The 21,409-nt window shown below is 34.8% G+C and overlaps 1 protein-coding gene across 1 annotated transcript in view; it reads right to left on the bottom strand.

Moving 5' to 3' along the window:
* LOC121414944 (sodium- and chloride-dependent glycine transporter 1-like) overlaps positions 1-21,409 on the bottom strand; it is a 126,849-nt gene that overhangs the window by 68,094 nt on the left and 37,346 nt on the right. Inside the window, exon 4 of the mRNA XM_041607993.1 lies at positions 14,038-14,170. Within this exon, the coding sequence (XP_041463927.1) occupies positions 14,038-14,170 (133 nt within the window). The remainder of the gene's footprint in view (positions 1-14,037; positions 14,171-21,409) is intronic.

Raw genomic sequence — 21,409 nt, 5'->3', positions numbered from 1 at the left:
TGTAATATTTTTGGTATATTTGTATTCTATGAATCATTACCTTTCTTTTGATTTATTATTGTTTTTACACCGGTCAGGGTCTTTAACATTTTGTGCTTCAGGCAAGGAGTCCTAATCATCGAATTCATAAAAATTGAAATATTGTATCATTCAAACAATAAAAAACAAAAGAAATAGTGAGTGAGTGACATCATCGAATCTCTGATTTTGATGTAACTGGCTCGTTCATTTAACTATTTTGTTAAAAATAAGCGAAACTTTGAAATGTCATAACTTTCTTATTTTACATCCCATTTTGATGAAATTTTCAGCATTGTGATTGTCTGATTTTTCTCTATTGATTTAAATGAACATTTTTCTGAGGTGGACTTGACCTTTAAACTACGAACTGGTCTATACACCAATGATACATAAACACATCCATGAATCTTCAATAAACCAATGATGCTTCATTACACACAGCAACCCATATTTGATGGGTTAAGTCATCTAGACTCCTATTAAACATACATTGTATCTTTGTATACTCTAAATGTCAATAGCATGTCATATTCTTGTTCATTTTTTAATACCCTTTTAATGGGATCAGGGAAAGAATGCTGAAATCCATGAATGAGGAGCTTTCTATAGGCTTCCTTACACTTCACAATTGGCCTGATCTTTGCCTACCAACTCTTAAAGGACTTCAACTGTATTTGGTTGGTAGACTATCATTGGTTCAAGCTTTGTTTGCTTTAATTCCACTCAAAGCCTCGAGGGGTATTATTTAATAAATAAAGTCCACACAAACAAAACTATAATGAATTGAATAGATACAATATAACCAAAGCAACAGTGAAAATAGTGTAAAAATCAGATACAAAGGAGGCTCAAAACTGTAAATTCTTGCTCATTTTCACAACACAGTAACATGCACATCATGAGCAGGTATGAGAGAAGTGATGATGTCACAAACTTATAACATGTACATGTATCTACATTGCACTTTGTTGAGATGTATAAAACCAACCTGCATGTAACTTTTTAATTTTCCTCCAATAATGTTAACTTTGGTTAAACTTAAATGATTCATTGTGAAAAAGTGAGGGCTGAGGAGCTCTTTATTTCAAGGAAGCTATAAAAATGAAATCATAAAAAATCTAAACATAGTGATCATACAGCTTTAAATGTTGATCTTTACTTTGTTATGTTTTTAAATTATCTTTTTAAGCGGAACTGAGAAATGACTTTAGAAAAGATTTTAAACTGATCATGCTCATTTTGCTTGAAATTTCTTAGTACTTTCTCAGCAATTACACTATTCCTACCAAATTTCTTAGGCACACATTTTTTATGAATACATACAGATTTTTTATGAATACATATGGGTGGTGATATTAATGGATTCTGTACTACTGGTAATTCATTTTGAAATTGTGACCATTTATCTTTAAACCACACCAAAGTTTATCTACAAGTACTCATGCCATACCAGATTTAACGCTGTGACTTAAAAAGTGACCAAGATATCCATAGAAGTATACAGTGCGTATCAAAAAAAGTTTACACTTTGAAAAAGCCCTGGGAATTAAAAATTATACAACATGTGGGTATTTTTTTCACATATTATCTTGGGTTTGAGTCTCATCTATCCAATGAAAGTAAAAGTTTTGACAGAATGTTACACTTGAGTGAGCAATGTCCATTTTTGTAAAGCTCGCAGAAATCTGTTTGCGCAGAAATGCTTGTTTTCACGCTGTGTCAAGGGAAAAGGGCGAAATCAAACTTACCCTGCGAAACATTTCTCATAAATTTCCCTCGGACTTTTGGTCAGTTGAAATAAAAGGGATGCATTCAAGCATTTTGTAACAATTTTGCCACCCAAATTGAAATTTCAACACTTAGTTAGCACAACCTTTACCCCTTTTGTGCCAGCTGGATCTGAGGACATAACTGAATCTGAATAAAAGTGTATCTCAAACATTTTTACCTTTTTTCATTAAGTTTTTAACATTTAAAGTGAGTTTACATGTCATTTTTCATTTAATACTTATTTCTCCACACTTTTCCCAAGCTTGAAAATGATTAACAAAATGAAAATCAAGCCTAAGCCATTTCATGTAAATCGCAGCTCAGTGTAAAGCAAATATCGTCACGATGGCCTCGGTGTGTGGGGGAGTGGGGTGGGGCGCAATGCACTCTTCGAAGTGTTTTGGGAAAGGAAAGAAGTTAAAAAGGTAAAACATATCTTCAAATCAATTTTACTAGCTCAATTCCACATGTTTTCATGATTTAGGTCTAATTTTATTCGCATAACTAATATTTCAAAGTTATGCGCAAATCATATTTCACTAACTTTTCAAAAGTAAGTGGTGCTCACTCAAGCGGAAATATTTTTTGACAGTTATATCGTCATTTGCTTAAATGGATCTGTACCAATGTTAAAATGTTGAAAAACTTTCAGGATATTATAAATGTATAATTTTACAGGATTTTTTCTAAGTGTAAACATTTTTTTGATACGCACTGTATAGTGAGCTTCGAACAGTGTACGCAATCATATGGGTGATCTACATGTACTAAATTATTTTACTGACATTCAGTATTAGGTCCTTACATCAGGGCTCGACACCAGCGGCGGTCCGACGGTCCCAGACCGGTAAAAATCGCTGTCGGGCCAGTAGATACCGTATTTTCCGGTGTATTAACCGCACTTTTTTCCGTCGGGGAAAACCTTGAAAATGGGGGGTGCGGTTTATACACGAACACAGAGAATTCAGACCTCAGAAACTTGATTGCCTTGACGAAAATTTAGCATATATAATGAATGTGTGACATGATTGAAACGTGGACTTGTAAAAAGAATGAAATAAAACTCACTTTACATCATCTCTGTCTTTCTCTTTTCATAATTTAATGATTTTTGTCGTGGCGTTCGCGGGGACGGCCAATCCATGTTCGGTGAGCGCTCCTCGGTAGCGCCTACTGTCATGGCTGGCCGCGCCACAGCCTAGCGACGACGTACAAGGAAACTGAAGGCGGAGCGTCGCGCAGTACCGTAGACTAGACGTAGTTAAGATTTTACCCTCTATCTGCTAGTGTAATTGACAGCCAATTTTTTTGTATTTCATCCACATCACCTCATTTCTCTCATTTTTTTAAAACTTCCTTCGCTCATTCAGCTTTTGTTTTTCAAGTATTCTCGTTCATTCTCGTGCTTTCCCCTATTTAGATTCATGCTCGATCAGCAACACAACAATTTTTATTTTATTTTTTTTTTTTATTTCATCCACATCACCTCATTTTCTCATTTTTTTTTAAAACTTCCTTCGCTCATTCAGCTTTTTGTTTTTCAAGTATTCTCGTTCATTCTCGTGCTTTCCCTTTTGATTCATGCTCGATCGTCCCTTCGAACCACCCCCCCCCCGGCGAGCTCGCGTTCGCGATATAACTCAACGCGCATGCGCTCTCTCCATGTATGCTCAGAAAAAAGTTATGAGCCAAGAGTCCGTTCTCAAATTATTTGGTCATGTGATGGTGTTGAGTTCCTTAAGTAAACACAATTCCACTTCCCCGTCAACAGGTAATAAGTCTGTTTTATGAGTATTTATGCAAAATTCATACGTCAGGGCGAATCACTTTGGACATGTACCAGAGCCTGAGGCAGAGCTCGGTGCAGCCGGCAGCTGCCCGTACCGTAGGCGTAGACTCAGCATCGATCACGCACAGGAATTATCGCTGTGCATGAGCGAGATAATTGCGTCAAAATTTTCGAAGTGAAAACACTTTACATTGAACAAATCATATCTTTCCGTATATTTTATTGCTTTGATATCACGTAGAATGCATGAAGATATTCCTTCAAATATATAGAATATGACACAGATTTCACTATTTCTGGTTTTCTCAATTTTTTTTTTTTTTCCAAGAGTCAAAAATTGGGGGTGCGGTTTGTACACGGCCGCGGTTTATATACCGGAAAATACGGTATTCAGAAATAGGAAGATTTACTGGTCCAAAATGACCAGTAAAAAATATCGTTGTCGGGCCAGTAATTTTTCCAAAAATAGCAAGATTTTAAGGGTCCGACATGACCAGTAATAAAAACCATTGTTGAGCCAATAACTTTTCCAGAAATGGTCAAATTCATTCCCCCCCCCCCCGATAAATTCTGTAATTCACACACAGAATGAATCGCACGTAAGTGTTATTAGAGTAGATACAGTATTCTCTACTAGCTGCGCGAACGAAACTTGGCTAAACTCTGGCAGAAATCTCTCACAGAACTGTCAAAATTCACGGTTCATACTCATGAAAAGCTCTTATAATGTCCATATTTCCTAAAAATTGGAGTAACTCTATTATTTGTAAGCAGTAAAAGGAAAAATTTTCACTTCTGTTTGGTTAAAACAGATTGGTTTCGAATGATAACGTCTGACTACACATTAGCCCCACATATGCATTGATGTGTGTGTTGATAAACACTTGGTTTCCGACTTTCTTTTGTAGCTATTTTAATTGAGCCAAAAAGATACTGATAAATTATGTATGATGATAGTTTTAGCTTTCTTCCTCTGTTTTCTTCCTATTTTTCTTTTAAATCTTTCTTTGTTTCTTCCCTCTCTTCTCTCATTTTTTCTCTTTCTTTCTTTCTTTCTTCCTTTCTTTTTGATATTTTTTTTAAATCCTTGAGTCCATCCTATATTCATCTCTTCTCTTCTTCCTTTCTTTCCTTCCTTCTTTTTACCCTTTTCTTTTCTTCATTCTTCATTCCTTTCGTTGTTTCTTTCTTCCTTCCATCCATCATTTATTTACCCTTTCTCGGTTTTTTTATTTCTTCCTTCTTTCATCCCTCTCTTTCTTTCATTCATTCCTTCCTTTCTTCTATCTGTCTTGTTCTTTCTTTTTCCCTTTGTTAAATCTATCCTTTTACCTTTCTTTTTTTTGACTGCTTGCTTCCTGAGTTTGGTGATAGAGGGTCACTAGAATAACAACTTTGTACAAAATCTACATTTTAGAGCTGCCAACATCAATTGCAAAAAAGAATAGTTTCTTTTTATCCTATTTTCAAGCCTAAAATCCTAAAAAAAAAAAAAATCATTCTTGAAAGTTTGAGAAATATCCCTTTTCTAGGGAAAATCCCTAGTGTCACTTTTCCCTTAAAAATGCTATTATACATGTAGATAAAATTCTGCATATTGGCAATTGCATGTTGGTTCCAATGTATTTATATTGCAGTGGGTTTAGTTGGGTTTATGATTTCTCTTCTCATAATTAACTGTTAATTGACAAGAGGATGTTAGGATTAGATCTCCTGTTCTATTTTATCTGTTTTGTTAAAAAAAAAACATAGTAACTATCAAAATGATGACAAACTGCTAGTCATCTAAATACTGTCTCCCCATCTCTTTTAAAAGATTTTACCCAGGATCAGACTTCTCACCTAATCAGATTTCCTGTTTTTGTGAGCATACACGAAAGCCATACTGTTAGGTAAAAGGTTCTGCCTCCAATATGAAAGAACTAGATATTACAATGATGTCAAAATCTCTAGTTTAAAGGCCTAACTCCTCCTAGGGGAGTCATCCTAGGGGAGTCATCCTAGGGGAGGAGTTGGGCCTTTAGGGACCTTAGGGACAATCACACATAACCTGTTAAGATGTGGTTCACAATACTTCCGAAGATGGACACAATCAGATACAATTATTATAGAGTGTGGCCTATTCGCTTTCAATATTGATTGAATTATGCATGCCTACCATAGAAATAAATGCCTTGTTGTATTAAAGGCACTAAATCAAATTCCCCAAACTCTGTAATAAAATGCTGATTGCATCAAACATCAGGGGCACACACATGAGAACCACTATGTAAACTAAGGGTTGTCTAATTGTCTCCAGTCAAAATTACTCTAGGTTTTTTTTGGATGTAGAGATTGTAAAGTTATGGTTAGGGGTTACACTATGGTTTTATGTCTGGTTTAGGTTAGGTTTAGAGTAGGATATAGTGTCAAATTGAGGGTTGAAGTTGGTCATTCGTTGAGTAGAGTATTTGGAATTCATGGCTGAGCAATCATCCCAGGGGGTCTTTCATAAAGCTGTTTATATTTAAGAACGACCGGTGATCCTTTCTTGTGGTAAATGATATTCACCATTCACCATTCAATGTTCATTTGTGATTTAGTGTTTAAAGGGGAATGAAACCTTTGGAACAAGTAGGCTTGTGTCAAAACAGAAAAATCAAAGAATAAGAACAAAGAAAGTTTGAGAAAAATCGAACATTAAATGAGAAAGTTGATGGGTATTACCCTAAATCAAGAGACCGTAATTCCAGTATGGCAAAATCAATGACAAATAAAGCATAAATAATGAGAATTGTGGTAAAAGAAATTTCATTCTAATGATAGCCTTAATAAATACATACAAGGGCGCCGGAAGCGGGGGGGCACTTGCCCCCCCTAATAAAATTTTTGGGGGGCAAAAAAAGATTTTGCCCCCCCCCCAATGTGCCCCCCTGAAAGTAGAAAAATGATAAATTATTTAAGGACAAAAGTAAACGATGAAGGCACTTTTCTGCCTAAAAATTGTCATTTCCATTGTCAAAAATGAAAATTTTTTGCCCCTGATGGGGCAATTACATTATCATAGTAAGCCTCGCGTCTTAATTGACGAATAGTTCCTCTATGAAACATACTTTTGATAAGCCCTTTTTCCATCTTATTACAGTGTGATAACGTTTAACCTTTTAATGAATACATTTCAGACTGAAACCGAATGACAAGCTAATTTGTTTTTGATATCTAAACCTACAAATTATGAAAAAGGTGGATATCTTCTTAGATAAATGATTTGATTTATTATTTCGATCTAAAAAGTGAACAAAAAATCAAGTACGTTTTGAAATAAAGAGATGGCTGTGTATTTATGCAAAGCGCGAGCGATTTTTTTAAATTTTTATACTATGACCTGAAAGTTTTCTTTTTTTTCCAATTATTCCCCTCCCTTCCATCATTCAACTTTCTTCCCGGTCCTATCTTTCTTCTTATTTTTCTCCTCACCTTCCGCCGCTTCGCCCCTTGATCTAACTATGATGACCCCTCCCACGGCAGGAATTTTGTGTAAAAATGGAATATAAAAGTCTAAGTCTCGTTAATAGCGTATTTAAAAACAAATTTTGGGGGATAAACATAATTAAAGTTCACTGTGAAGGATAATCATAACTCATGAAAATTATTCTTTTATATACTGAGTACACGAATAATGAAAATATTCTTATATTCCAAGTAAATTTGGAATAAAGGGAAAGTGAATTGGCTTATGGAACATTCTCGTCTAACCGTCTATGCACTAAATTTACTTATAAGTATCCAGAGGCGATTTTCTTTTTTCGTCATTTTTATTACTTATGAAATTGACAATGGCCATCGATGTCATCAATGTCATCACTCTTTGGCAGGCATATAGGGCTAGATGCGAGTTCGAGAATAGTTGGGCCGGTATGCCTTTTTTTCCTAACCAAGTTCTTAACAAAATTATCTGTTTATATATATTTCGAAATTCGAGGATACATGTGTATAATTTCGATTTTGAATTATGTATTTTTTCCATAATAAAAGAGCACAAATAGTAGGGGGGACATTTGATATTATGTCCCCCCTTTCCAAAATGGTAGGGGGGCGCGTCCCCCTGGGAATTCCGCCCATGGTGATGGGGGAGCTTTTGCATTTTCTAGAATAAAATTGAAGGATTTCGTGCACAATTTTGGTGAATCTTGCCCTCTCGATCGGCGGCCCCCGGCTGCGTACGGTCATGTTTGTCATCTTAAAGTCGTAAAGGCCTATAATATATTACATTGGTTTGAAACAATTTCGTTTGCAATAAGGCTTGTAATTTGCTGGAACTGCGACCCTGATCATGAAGAAACACCAATCTGGGTCAGAAGGGAGGAAACAGAAGGAGCAAAAAGAACTCCAAGACTTGTTTAATTCTCAAGAAATTTATTTTTGAATGCTCTTATAGAAACGCAACTTTTATACTCCATTTTTACACAAAGTCCTTACCGTGGGGGTCCCACACCCTCTCCCGCTCGATCGCTTCGGTATCTCACGCTGTCAAAAATATTGTGCCCCCTTCGTGATTTTGCCCCCCCAAAACTGAAAGTGTTCCGGCGCGCCTGAATACATACATTGTTAATATGTAAGATGGTTATCAACTATGACCCCCAAAAAATTTAGAATGAGAAACTTGTTTTAATGTTGTGTTGTTAGAATTATATCTGAAGGTAAGAGCTGCTAAATAGCATGTAATTTGTCTTTTGTAAATTAAGTAAAAGTTTGTTTGCATGTATCCATTGCAATATACTTACATGTAGTAAGTCAGTATTAACTGTATCAACTAAAATATTTGGATCTTTTTGTGAAAAGAAAATATTGGTATCATCAGCAAATAATGATAAGGAGTTTGATGATCTATAGAAGTCGTTTAATGTACAAAACAAAAAGAAGAGGGTCAAGTATACATGTACTTCCTTGTGGTACACCACACTTGGTGTTTCGTAGTTCAGATTCATATTCATTTAAAGATACATATTGCTTCCTATTCAGTAAATAACTCCTGAACCACTCCAAGACCTTCCCGCGCACACCATAGTACGACAGTTTATAAAATGACATGGTTAATGGTGTCGAAGGCCTTGGAGAAGTCCAGGAATATACCTATAAAGTGGGATGATAAATCATTTGAGCGAGAGACTTTCTCAACAAAAGACAAGCGTGTACAGTATTGTGCTTCACACGGAAGCCAAACTGAAAGTGAGAAAATATATCAAACTTCTTAAAAAACGAAATAACAGGAGTATATACAATCTTTTCCAATATCTTAGAAAACAAAGATAATAAAGAGATAGGTCTTTAGTTTCCAACATCAAGCTTATTACCTTTTTTAAAAGTGGAATGACCTTTACAATTTTCATTGCAATGGGAAATTGACCACACGATACGATAGTGAAAGATTAAAAATATGGACCAAAGGGTCAACGATAAACGGTATTATGGATTTAAACCTAACATTGTTGATTTCATCATATCCTGAACTGTTTATTTTTCAAATCTGAAACGATTTTTATGATTTGTTTATTTGCTGGTAAAAAGAAAAAGGAATTGGGATTTTAATTGCCTAAAAAATCCTTAAATTCATATTTGTTTGTGGAATAGTTTTAGCAAGAATATTTCTAATTGAAGAAAAATAATCATTAAAAATGTTTGCAATTTCTTTGGGGTCTACTGTTATCTTATTTTCATGGTTTATTTTAGTAACATCACAATTATTATTTACTTGGTTCATTCCTGCTTAATAATTTTCCAGGTATTTTGCGTATTATTTTTGAAGCATTTTAAACAAGTAACAAAATAATTTATCTTTTCTAAACGAATAAGTCTTGTTAATGTGTCTTTATAGTTTGTGTATTTTTTGCTTAGACTGTTCAGTACCGTTTATTTTGTATTTGTAGTAGAGATTATTTTTTTTATTTATTGACCTGAGTAGAAACTTCGAAATCCAGGGAAGTTTAAGTGTTTTTTTATAATTTGACTTGATTTTTTGCTTTGGTAAGTTTAGATCCAGTTGAGAGGTAATTACATCAGAAAATGAATTAAATGAACAATCAACATCATTGTTAGAATAGACATTGGACCACTCAACTCAATATTCTCAAGACTAATCCCGAGACGAGCTAAATTTTCTGCAGTGACTTTACGCTTACTTCGACTGGTGCCATTGTTTAGTGTTTGAACAATGGGATAGTCTGCTAGAATGGGAAAATGATCGGAAATATCTGAGAGGACAATGTAAGAATCAGTATGTGAGGTGACGATTAACATGGCAGAGGTATTTCCAACACGAGTTGGCTTCAATATAAGTGGCAAGAATGAGGCCAATAGCATCAATTCTAGAAAATCCTGTGCAACAGTATTGTAATTATGTTTCATCAAGTCGATATTGAAATCCCCCATAAAAAATGTCTTTGTTGTTAAAATGAGTGTTATGTAACAAGTCACTTAAATGTAGGAGGAATTCTTGAGCATTTGAATTTGTATCTGTAAATAACACCAACGATTATATTACGGTTACCAGGGATAGCAATTTCAACAAAAAGAGACTCAAATGAATGGTTGCATAACGAGATCTCGTCCAGCACAGTGTAATTAAAAATCTTAAAAAGATACAAGGCAACGCCGCCACCCACCATATTTTGTCTATATTTATGAATGTATTCGTAATAACCAATATGAAATGGGAGGCACGAATCACTACTGAGCCAAGTTTCTGTCAAGCCAATTGATATAGGATTTTGCGACTGGTTATCTAAGAGCAAAAGCAGATCGTCAAAATGTCTATTTAACCTTTTAACGTTTGCATGAAAAAGAGGGATGTTATTATTTTATTTATTTTTTTTTTAAATACCGGTATCAGAAAACTTGACAGAAACATAATTGGAAAAGGTGTGATGAGCAGGATCATCGAAATCAAACTCAAGTTCATCAAATGAGGAATTGATGTTATCCATGACAAGATTGTCATACAAATTAACTGAAATATCCCTATTTACGGCTATATAATAAAAAAAATCATCATACATGTAACTTACGTTATGAAAAGGTAGCTGCTTATTTGGGCTTTCTACCATGCATTCGATAACACTAACAGATTACAGTACATGTAAATCGACCGTGTAGGATGAAATATGAAAATAATTTTGGCACTACCAAAGAGGGAAGGAAATGAGGAAAGAGGAGTAGAGAATCCATATGTAGCTTTGAAAATGAGAAACTGAAAAACATTGACAAGTAACATGAATATGAAAATAACAGGGAGTAAACACAAGATGAAAAAGTGAAGATATAAAATGAAGCCCTGTTGGCATTGTCATTTTGTGAGAACTATCGTAAGATACATTATCAGCATCAGAAATAAAATTGTTTGAGGTCGAGGAAATCTCTGGATAAAGAACTGAATGTCATCCTAATATATCGATCAACAAAAAATAAAACTTTTTTGCGACGAAAAGCATATGTATTACGTAAATAACCTTAATGACACTGCTCCTAATATACATTGGAAAGTTGAATGTAAAGAAGGAAAGATTACGCACTGGCATTTACATTCCTTGTTTAAAACAAGTGGAATGCCTCTGGCGGTCTCACATGCATCACGCCATTCAATATAGCAGCAGTGCTGACTTTGAAAACTACTATAAAACTCGCACAAGATGCTCAGTGATACTTGGTAACTCTTATTTCCATATCTTATGAAATATACTAATACAGAGATATGGTAATTCAACAAATACCCCCAATGTAGCCAAAGTTCATTGACCTTACATGACCCTTCACCTTGATCATGTGACCTGAAACTCGCACAGGATATTCAGTGATACTTGATTAATCTTTCCAAGTTTCAAGAGTCAGATCAATAAACTGTCAATGTTATGATGGTAATTCAACAGATTCATTGACCTTTGACCTTGGTCATGTGACCTAAAATGCACACAGGATGTTCAGCAATACTTGATTGGTCCAAGTTTTATGAACTTGACCAATATACTTTCAAAGACCCTAGATGACCTTTGACCTTCATCATGTAACCTGAAACTTGCACAGGATGTTCAATGATGCTTGATTATTATTATGTCCAAGTTTCATGAATCAGGCCCATAAACTTTCAAAGTTATGATGGTAATTCAAAAGATACCCCCATTCGGCCACAGTTCATTGACCGTAAATGACCTTTGACCTTGGTCATGTGACTTGAAACCAAGGCAGGATGTCTAGTGATACTTGAATAACCTTATGTCCAAGTTTCATGAACAAGGTCCATATATCTTCCAAGTTATGATGACATTTCAAAAACTTAACCTTAGGTTAAGATTTTGATGTTGATTCCCCCACCATGGTATAAGTTAGTTGACCCTAAATGACCTTTGACCTTGGTCATGTGACATGAAACTCAGGCAGGATGTTCAGTAATACTTGATTAACCTTATGGCCATGTTTCATAAACTACATGTAGGTCCATATACTTCCTAAGTCTATGATGTCATTTCAAAAACTTAACCTTAGGTTAAGATTTGATGTTGACGCCGCAGTCGGAAAAGCGGCGCCTATAATCTCACTCTGCTATGCAGGTGAGACAAAAATAAAAGCTGGGATTGAGTGAAATTACTGGAGATGACCATGATATCAATTAAGAGTTCAAGCAACTGGAAAATGCATTAATTCTTGTACAAGCTGGGGATAAAAAAAACCCAACTAAAGATAAAATAAGGAGCCGGTCAGAGCCCAGTCGACGGACACTATTCAATAACAGAGGTATGCAAGAATTTAAGGATTGAAATAGTGAATACATGACGTACAACTGGTATTTAAAGGACAAGTCCACCCCAACAAAAACTTAATTTGAATAAAACGAGAAAAAATCAACAAGCAAAACACTGAAAATTTCATCAAAATCGGATGTAAAATAAGAAAGTTTTAACATTTTAAAGTTTTGCTTCATTTCACAAAACAGTTATACGCACATCTTGGTCGGTATGCAAATGAGGGAAGTGATGACATCACTCACTATTTCTTTTGTATTTTATTATATGAAATATTTTGATTTTCGCGTCATTGTCATGTGAAATGAAGTTTCATTCCTCCCTGAACACGTGGAATTCCATCATTTTAACATTTTGTGCTTCAGGCAAGGAGGTCCTAATCGTCAAATTCGTAAAAATTGAAACAAAAGATGTAACTGGCTCGTTCATATAACTATTTTGATAAAAATAAGCGAACCTTTGAAATGTCATAACTTTCTTATTTTACATCCGATTTTGATGAAATTTTCAGCATTGTGTTTGTCTAATTTTTCTAAATTGATTCAAATCAACATTTTTCTGAGGTTGACTTGATCTTTAAATTTAAAAAAAAATCCAGTCTTGGTAGACCCAGCGAGGACAGACACAGCTCATTCCAGGGGCACGTCAATGTAATTAAACAAAAGCATGCCCCCGGAAAACATCGCGTCAAACCGGGCCATGTCCACCACTGCACTCTAAATCATGAATATTTATGAAAAATTATTATGTTGGATTTAGAAATCAAACATGCAAAACAGAACGCCTCAAATTTTTCATTTAAAGTGAAATTGGTGTAAGAATAGGTACCAGTATGTTGAAAACGTGAATACTTGCTTTCAATCATCAAGATCTGGTACTATTGTGACCATAGAGTTATTTTCTGGTTGTTGTTTCTTTTTTTGAATACTGTCAGAAAAAAATCAAATCATTGCCAATGTGAGGATCTCCATAGCATAATGATCGCAATATTCCAATGCTCATAACTTTCTCATTATTTGTCTGATTTTTCTCAAACTTTCGTTGATCTGTTTCTTTTATTTTTCTGTTTCCACACAAGCTACCTTGTTCCAAAGTTTTCATTCTCCTTTAAGAAAGGTTCACCAGTCGTTCTTAAAGTAGCTCTTAAAGTTACACGAACAGCTTTATGAAACACCCACTGGGAGCAAATTATGTCATTGAACTATTTATTTCCAGGATAACATGTTTCACATCAACCTCATGTAATGTTATATATTTTGCATGGGGCAAAATGCATTGCAACATTTTGAGGAACAAAAGCTGCATTTAGGAAAAGGAAAAATTATCAGCAACAGCCAAAAACCCCAGTCTATAATGATTCCGAGGCAGTTTCAAAAAGACATTTTAAATTACTTGCCTGGTAAAAAAACTTTGAAAGATAAATCCCTTTAATACTTTCAAACTTGTTATTATGAAAGGTCTCGTTTCATACTCAAATGGGAACAATTTATCAATCACAAAGATAACTGAAAACACCATCATTCAGCAATTACATGTAACATGCAACAGGATTTCATTTTCAGGGGGGGGGGAACAATGAAGGTTGTGTCCTGCACAAACTTTTCTGTATCTAAACAAGGTAGCAGGAACTAAGTTCAGTGTAAATGAGGCATATAAGATAGTGCTATGTAGAAATGAATATCTTACCTTTCCAACACTTTTGACACCCTTGACGAGAGCAAGAAAAGTCAGAACCCAGACCAGAGCCAAACAGAGAAAAAGCTGCCATCGGACGATCCCGGTCTCATGAAGGCCAGAGCTACGTTGCAGAACAAAGTTGCTGTTTCACCCACACATCACGCACACACAACCCACAAGAGTTTGGAGAAAAAGAAGATGAAAACATTTTTCCAGCATTAGCATGGGATTATTAAAGTTAGAGTGTGGAAGGGGCTATAAAATATTTACAAAAGAGAATGCAAGAATATTGCCTCAGGTCAGCCCAAAAAAATTATTATGTAGATATAACTTGGGGACACAACAATTACTACAAAGGACGTATATGTAGGGTTAAAAACAAATTTTAAAGAGACAAAATGCAAGAGAATTGAAAGACATAAATTAGCACATCAATGATGTGGAGCTCATCCGGCATCTCGCAACACAATTTAACACAATTTTAATTTCAGCCCAGTTGACACTGTAGTGGATTATATTGGTGACATAAATTGAGGATATAGAATTGAAATTGATGAAGAAATGACAAAGAAGCATTTTTTGTGATGTATGAATAAATTTCATTTGAATTAAGTATTAATTATTATCTAGTCAAAGTTTCTTAACTCTGTGTAGAACCTTGGTGAACCTAATTTGGCTCTTAGAATAAGAATAACCAAAATAAATCAAGAAATAAGTAAGCAATTTTTGTGAGTTTTGAAAATATATGAATAAATAGCAGATTCAATGAGTTTCAAAATTCTATGTTTAAATTTTGTTTCACCACCTCGAGCTATCAAATAAAGAAAAAAAAACTGTAATTGATCAACAAATGAAGAATTTTTTTGTGTGTGATTTATGAATAAATTTTGCATAAATTAGAATAATTTTCCAGACAAAATTTCAAAATTTTGTGTACAAGTTTGGTGAACCTCATGCAGCTCTACCAGATGGAAGAAAAAAATCAAAATCTGTCAACAAATTGAGAAAAAGAGGAATTTTCTGTGATTTATGAATAAATTTTGTATAAATTAGCATAAATAATTTTCTACTGAAAATTTTCAAAATTCTGTGTAGAAGCTTGGTGGGCCTCATGAAGTTCTACCGGATGGAAGAAAAAATATCGAAATCTGTCAACAAATAAAGAAGAAGCATTTTCTGTGATTTCTGAATAAATTTTGCATAAATTAACATAGATAATTTTCTACTGAAAATTTCAAAAATCTGTGTCGAAGTTTGGTGAACCTCATAAAGTTCTACAAGATGGAAGAAGAAAAAAAGTAAACATCGGTCAACAATTAAAGAAAAAAAAGCATTTCATGTGAAGTTTTAAAAATATGAATAAATTCATTTCAAATAAATTAGCATAAAAATTGTTCTAGTCAAAATTTCAAAATTCTGTGTAGAAGATTGGTGAACCTCATGAAGCTCTACCAGATGAAAGCAAGAAATTCAAAATCGGTCAAGAAATTCAAAATCGGTCAACAAATAAAGAAGTAGTATTTTATGTGATTTTTTAAAAATATGCATAAATTAATTTCGCATAAATTAGCAAAACAAGTGGAATGCCTCTGGCCGTCTCACCTGCATCACGCGGTTCAATATAGCAGCAGTGCTGACTTTGAATACTACTCTAACTCGCACAAGATGTTCAGCGATACATGGTTACTCTTATGTCCACTTTTTATGAACTAGACCAATAAACTTACAGAGATATGATGGTTATTCAACAAAAAACCCCAACATGGCCAAAGTTCAATGACCTTACATGACCTGTGACCTTGATCATGTGACCTGAAACTCGCACAGGATGTTCAGTGATACTTGATTACTCTTATGTACAAGTTTCATGAATCAGATCCATAAACTTTCAAAGTTATGATGGTAATTCAACAGATACACCCAGTTCGGCCAAAGTTCATTGACCTTTGACCTTGGTCATGTGACCTGAAACGCGCACAGGATGTTCAGAGATACTTGATTACTATAATGTCCAAGTTTAATGAACTAGACCAATAAACTTTCAAAGTTATGATGGTAATTCAACAGATACCCCCAATTCGGCCAAAGTTCATTGACCCTAAATGACCTTTGACCTTAATCATGAGACCTGAAACTTGCACAAAATGTTCAGTGATGCTTGATTACTATTATGTCCAAGTTTCATGAATGAGATCCATAAACTTTCAAAGTTATGATGGGAATTCAACAGATATCTGCAATTCGGCCAAAGTTCATTGACCCTAAATGACCTTTGACCTTGGTCATGTGACGTGAAACTCGTGCAGGATGTTCAGTGATACTTGATTAACCTTATGTCCAAGTTTCATGAACTAGGTCCATATATTTTCTAAGTTATGATGACATTTCAAAAACTTAACCTCAGGTTAAGATTTCGATGTTGATCCCTCCAACATGGTCTAAGTTCATTGACCCTAAATGACCTTTGACCTTGGTCATGTGACATGAAACTCTAATAGGATAATCAGTAATACTTGATTAACCTTATGGCCAAGTCTTATTAACTAGGTCCATATACTTTCTAAGTTATGACGTCATTTCAAAAACTTAACCTCAGGTTAAGATTTGATGTTGACGCCGCAGCCGCCGTCGGAAAAGCGGCGCCTATAGTCTCACTCTGCTTCGCAGGTGAGACAAAAATTGTTCTGGTCAAAATTTCAAAATTCTGTGTAGAAGTTTGGTGAACCTCATGAAGCTCTACCAGATGGAAGCAAAAAAATTCAAAATCGGTCAACAAAAAAAAGAAGCATTTTATGTGAATTTTTAAAAATATGCATAAATTAATTTTGCATAAATTAGCATAAATATTGTTCTGGTCAAAATTTCAAAATTCTGTGTAGATGAATGGTGAACCTCATAAAGCTCTACCAGATGGAAGCAAAAAATTCAAAATTTGGTCAACAAATAAAGAAGAAGCATTTTATGTGAATTTTTGAAAATATGCATAAATTAATTTTGCATAAAAATTGTTCTGGTCAAAAATTCTGTGTAGAAGTTTGGTGAACCTCATGAAGCTCTACCAGATGGAAGCAAAAAAATCAAAATCGGTCAACAAATAAAGAAGAAGTAGCATTTTTTGTGAATTTTGAAAAATGCGCATAAATTAGCGTGTTTAATAAATTTCGAAATTCTGTGTAGAATTTTTGAATGCCCCACCTAGTGCTATCATATAAAGCAAACAGAATTGAAATCAGTCTCGAAATGGCGAAGTAGTAGCATTTTGAAATTGTGGACAGACGACAGACGCCACGGCATAAGCTCATCTTGCCCTTCGGGCCGGATGAGCTAAAAATGAAATGAGGAAAAAAGAAAGAAAAAAGAAGATGAAGAAAAGGGGCAAGAGAGAAAGAGAGAGAGAGAGAGTGCTCAGAGATGATGATAGAAGGAAAAAAGCATCTGGGACAATCAACATTTTAGAAAATAAGGAGGAATAAGATTTAAAAAAAATAACAATAAATCAAGGCTTAAGCAGAAATAGCCTTGCTTTTCATTATTATTAAGGAAATTCATACGTGTTGGAAATATTTGGGAAATTTATTATTATATTCCATGGCTTACATATTTGATTCCTAAAAGAGGTAATTTGCAAGTTCAAAGGCTTTTAGAATATTATACATTCAGAATATCTGGCCTAGGTTGTTCATATCTAAAAATGGAGGGGGGGCAAAAAGAAATTGTATACATTATAAAGTTTTTAAAATATTTTGTAAAGAACTGAGCTTATTGACTTTAAAATGTAGGCCTAAATCATAGCTCCCCCTACATTTTAAGAATACTGCACCGAAGGTAAAAACAATCTTATAAAACTATGATTAGTCTATTTGAAATAATTGCAGCCCTGTTTTATTCTTTTATCACAAGCAAAATAAAATATGTTATGGGGAGAAAATAATCTGCAAACAGCAAATTTATTTTCAAGCATACTTTCTAAGCATGACAATCCTGATCATCTGATTTGTAAGAAAGAACAGATTGGGAGAAATACATTAAAGATATAAAAAAATGTAAATGTTAAGTATACAAAGATGGATATCAGGAGTATATCAGTATTCATTAAAGGAGATGTTTTTGATTGAATTGAAAGATATCATAATGCATAATTAGTGACACTTTTAACTGCATTAAGCTCGTCATGAGGCAATGACTTCCGCATGGATGTCAAATAAGTGAAAATTGCCATCACCATCAAACACAAGACTTGACACATGAAAACACATTAACCAACCACTGCATCACACACCCACAACCTCCTGCAAACACACACACACACACACCACAGCAAACTCATGATACATATTCCCACATCTATGAACACCCAAGAGCACACAGTATCAGCTCTTCCATTATTTCATTGATAATCTCACCACAGAGACAACGGCTTCACAAGTATCTGGAACCGCTGTTGCAAGTAAAGGTGATTTGAGTTTACTGCGATTATGAAGAAAGAAACAAGGATTCATAATATGATTAGTAGTATGTAACAAACCCTTCCCCCTTGAATAATGAAATGTTGCCAGGTTGTGTGAGTGGGACAATGTGACCGTCTTGATAGAAGATGATGATTGATAAAAAATCCAGCTTATTTCATTCTGAAAACAAGATTGACATACATATATTTGGATAAATTCACATGTAGATGTTCATTGAATTTGAAAAACACCTTGGGATACAACTCCCATTGAAATGAATGAATTACCGATAACAATTGGTAGAAAACTTAATTATGTTATGACAGCTGATATATTACTGTTCATTTTCAATGGCGTATTTTTTAAAGTTCTCCACAAGAAGTTTAATATCATACATGTAACTTGTATTTTCACAAGTTTTGGAGCGTGGTTGCTATTTTAAAAGCTTTTCTTCTATCAATAACATTGCCATTATAAATGTGTGCTCAAATTGTTCAGAATAAGGGATTCAAACAAAAAGAAGCAATAGAGCAACTCACTTAACAAAATCACTAAGACCCAAAACAAGGCAAAAGCGATTTTGTGTCTCGCCCACTTATGAAATAACCAGAAATATCGTGATTTGCGAGGGCACGCAACTGAATTGTATCGAAACTTCTTTGTAATATGACAATGTTGACCTGAAAATGACCTTTGACCTTACTATGTGACCTTCGACTGCAGCATAGCATGCAGGTCCCGAAAGTCCATCTACCATCCAAGTTTTGTTGAAAAGCACCTTAAGGTTGCGGAGTTAGGTGTCATAAGAGACTCTTGCATGTAAACGTTAACGTTGACCTGAAAATGACCTTTGACCTTATCGTGTGACCTCCGACTGCAGCATAACATGCAGGTCCCCCAAGTCCATCCACCATCCAAGTTTGGTTGAAAAGTGATTTGCAGTTGCGGAGTTAGGTGTCATAAGAGAGTCTTGCATGTAAATTTAACGTTGACCTAAAAATGACCTTTGACCTTACCATGTGACCTCCGACTGCAGCATAACACGCAGGTCCCCCAAGTCCATCTACCATCCAAGTTTGGTTGAAAAGCACCATACGCTTGCAGAGTTAGGTGTCATAAGAGAGTCTTGCATGTAAACTTTAATGTTGACCTGAAAATGACCTTTGAACTTACCATGTGACCTCCAACTGCAGCATAACATGCAGGTCCCCCAAGTCCATCTACCATCCAAGTTTGGTTGAAAAGCACCTTACGGTTGTGGAGTTATGTGTCATTAGATTTGTTAGGAATGGACGACGGACGACATTTGGATCCCTAAGTAATTCCATTTCAATTAAGACCAAAACTCTATGACATTAGTTGATTTCTCTATATCTCTGACATTCAATTTCTAAGTTGCCTGGATTTGTAAGATTCTATTCCACAATAATGACTGAAGCAACATGTCATATTAAAACATGCATGTGCCCCAACTTTGTTAATAATATCATTTTTTCAAAACTTTTTTTGGAGAGGGGGGGCTTCATTGTCAATTAGAGAAGTTACTGAAAAAAATAGTGTACTGTCTTGTATGCCTGTATATTCCTAAATTACAATATTGTACTATTTTGTACTATTGTACTGTACACAAAGAGATCCTGATTAAAGGTCAAGGAAGCAAATACTGGGAGTCAACAGATTAATAGTTCACTCAATAGGGCCGTCTGCACAATCCTGAGTTTTCAAATTAGCGCCGCTATTTCTGATCCGGCAAATTATCCCGATCTCAACAATCTCAAGATTATTTGCAATGGAGACACAATTCGTAGGATTAATCTCGAGATAGCAATCCCAAGTCAACTTGGGATTATTTGCAAAAAAGCAAGCTATTTACAAATTATCGTGCTAATTCGTAGGTGCAGACGCACTCGAGATTATTTATTCACGGCGTCAGACCATAATGCATCGATGCCTCGATGCCCTGCTCGAACAGGAATCGCTCTTCTTGCGATGGTGGAGACAGGGTTTCTTGAATCTTGAAATAAATCGCAAAGAGAGCCAATTGCGCTAAAATCTTGAGTTTGAGCAAACTCGGGATGGTGCAGCACCACCTATTGATATATGGTGTATAATGTAGTTTATCTTTAGGATGATGTGATGTAAAAGGTGATGCGTGTAAATAATGCCTTGTGAAATTGACAACACTCGTTTGGAATGATGGCTGGTGATTCTCTAGGTTTATCTGAGGGGAAAGAGATGGTCTTTCTTGGTCTTACTCCTCAGCCCCAATACAAAATCTATTGGAGTTCTCTCTGTTAAAGAGAAACAACTGCCAAAAGAAATTCATTTGTTTCTGTCAGAGGAAGGGTCACTGCATGCTGTCAGTAAAGTACATGTATGAACCATATGCAGCAAAAATGAAGCATGTATGATCTAGACCGACTTTAATAAAGGACAAGAAGTACAGCCAGAATTATTTCTTTTATTTCAGTATTGTGGGCTCTCTTTTTTGTTTTGTAAGCCTATCAGATCCTCAAAAGTGGCAATCCCATTCATTTAAAACATCATTATACTTTTTATAAATGATTACTGTCAAGCAGGCTTTTTGAATGGATCTAAACTCCATTTTCATTCAAGAAAACAATAAGACAATAAATTCGTAAATAAATTAAAATGTATACACAAATGCAGAAATTATACAAACACAATGTTCTGCATGTACTTATAAACATTAAAAAAAATTAATTTTCGATTAGCATCATATTATTCCACTATGTGATTTAATCTGCTCAAGGACTTTACCAGCTTTTGGAAGTATAGGTAAATGACCTGGTTAGGATATTCTTTGTTTCACTCTTTGATTTTATCTTCCTTCCGGCTCTCTGTTTTCCTACCCTCATACCCGGAAACCCCTTTCCTATCAGGCTAAATTAATACAAAAACAGTCAGCAAAA

This window comes from Lytechinus variegatus, chromosome 1 (genome assembly GCF_018143015.1).
Source record: "Lytechinus variegatus isolate NC3 chromosome 1, Lvar_3.0, whole genome shotgun sequence".
NCBI classification, from domain to species: Eukaryota; Metazoa; Echinodermata; class Echinoidea; order Temnopleuroida; family Toxopneustidae; genus Lytechinus; species Lytechinus variegatus.
The sequence above is the reverse complement of the archived record's forward strand: the minus strand, read 5'-3'. Positions and strand labels throughout refer to the sequence as shown.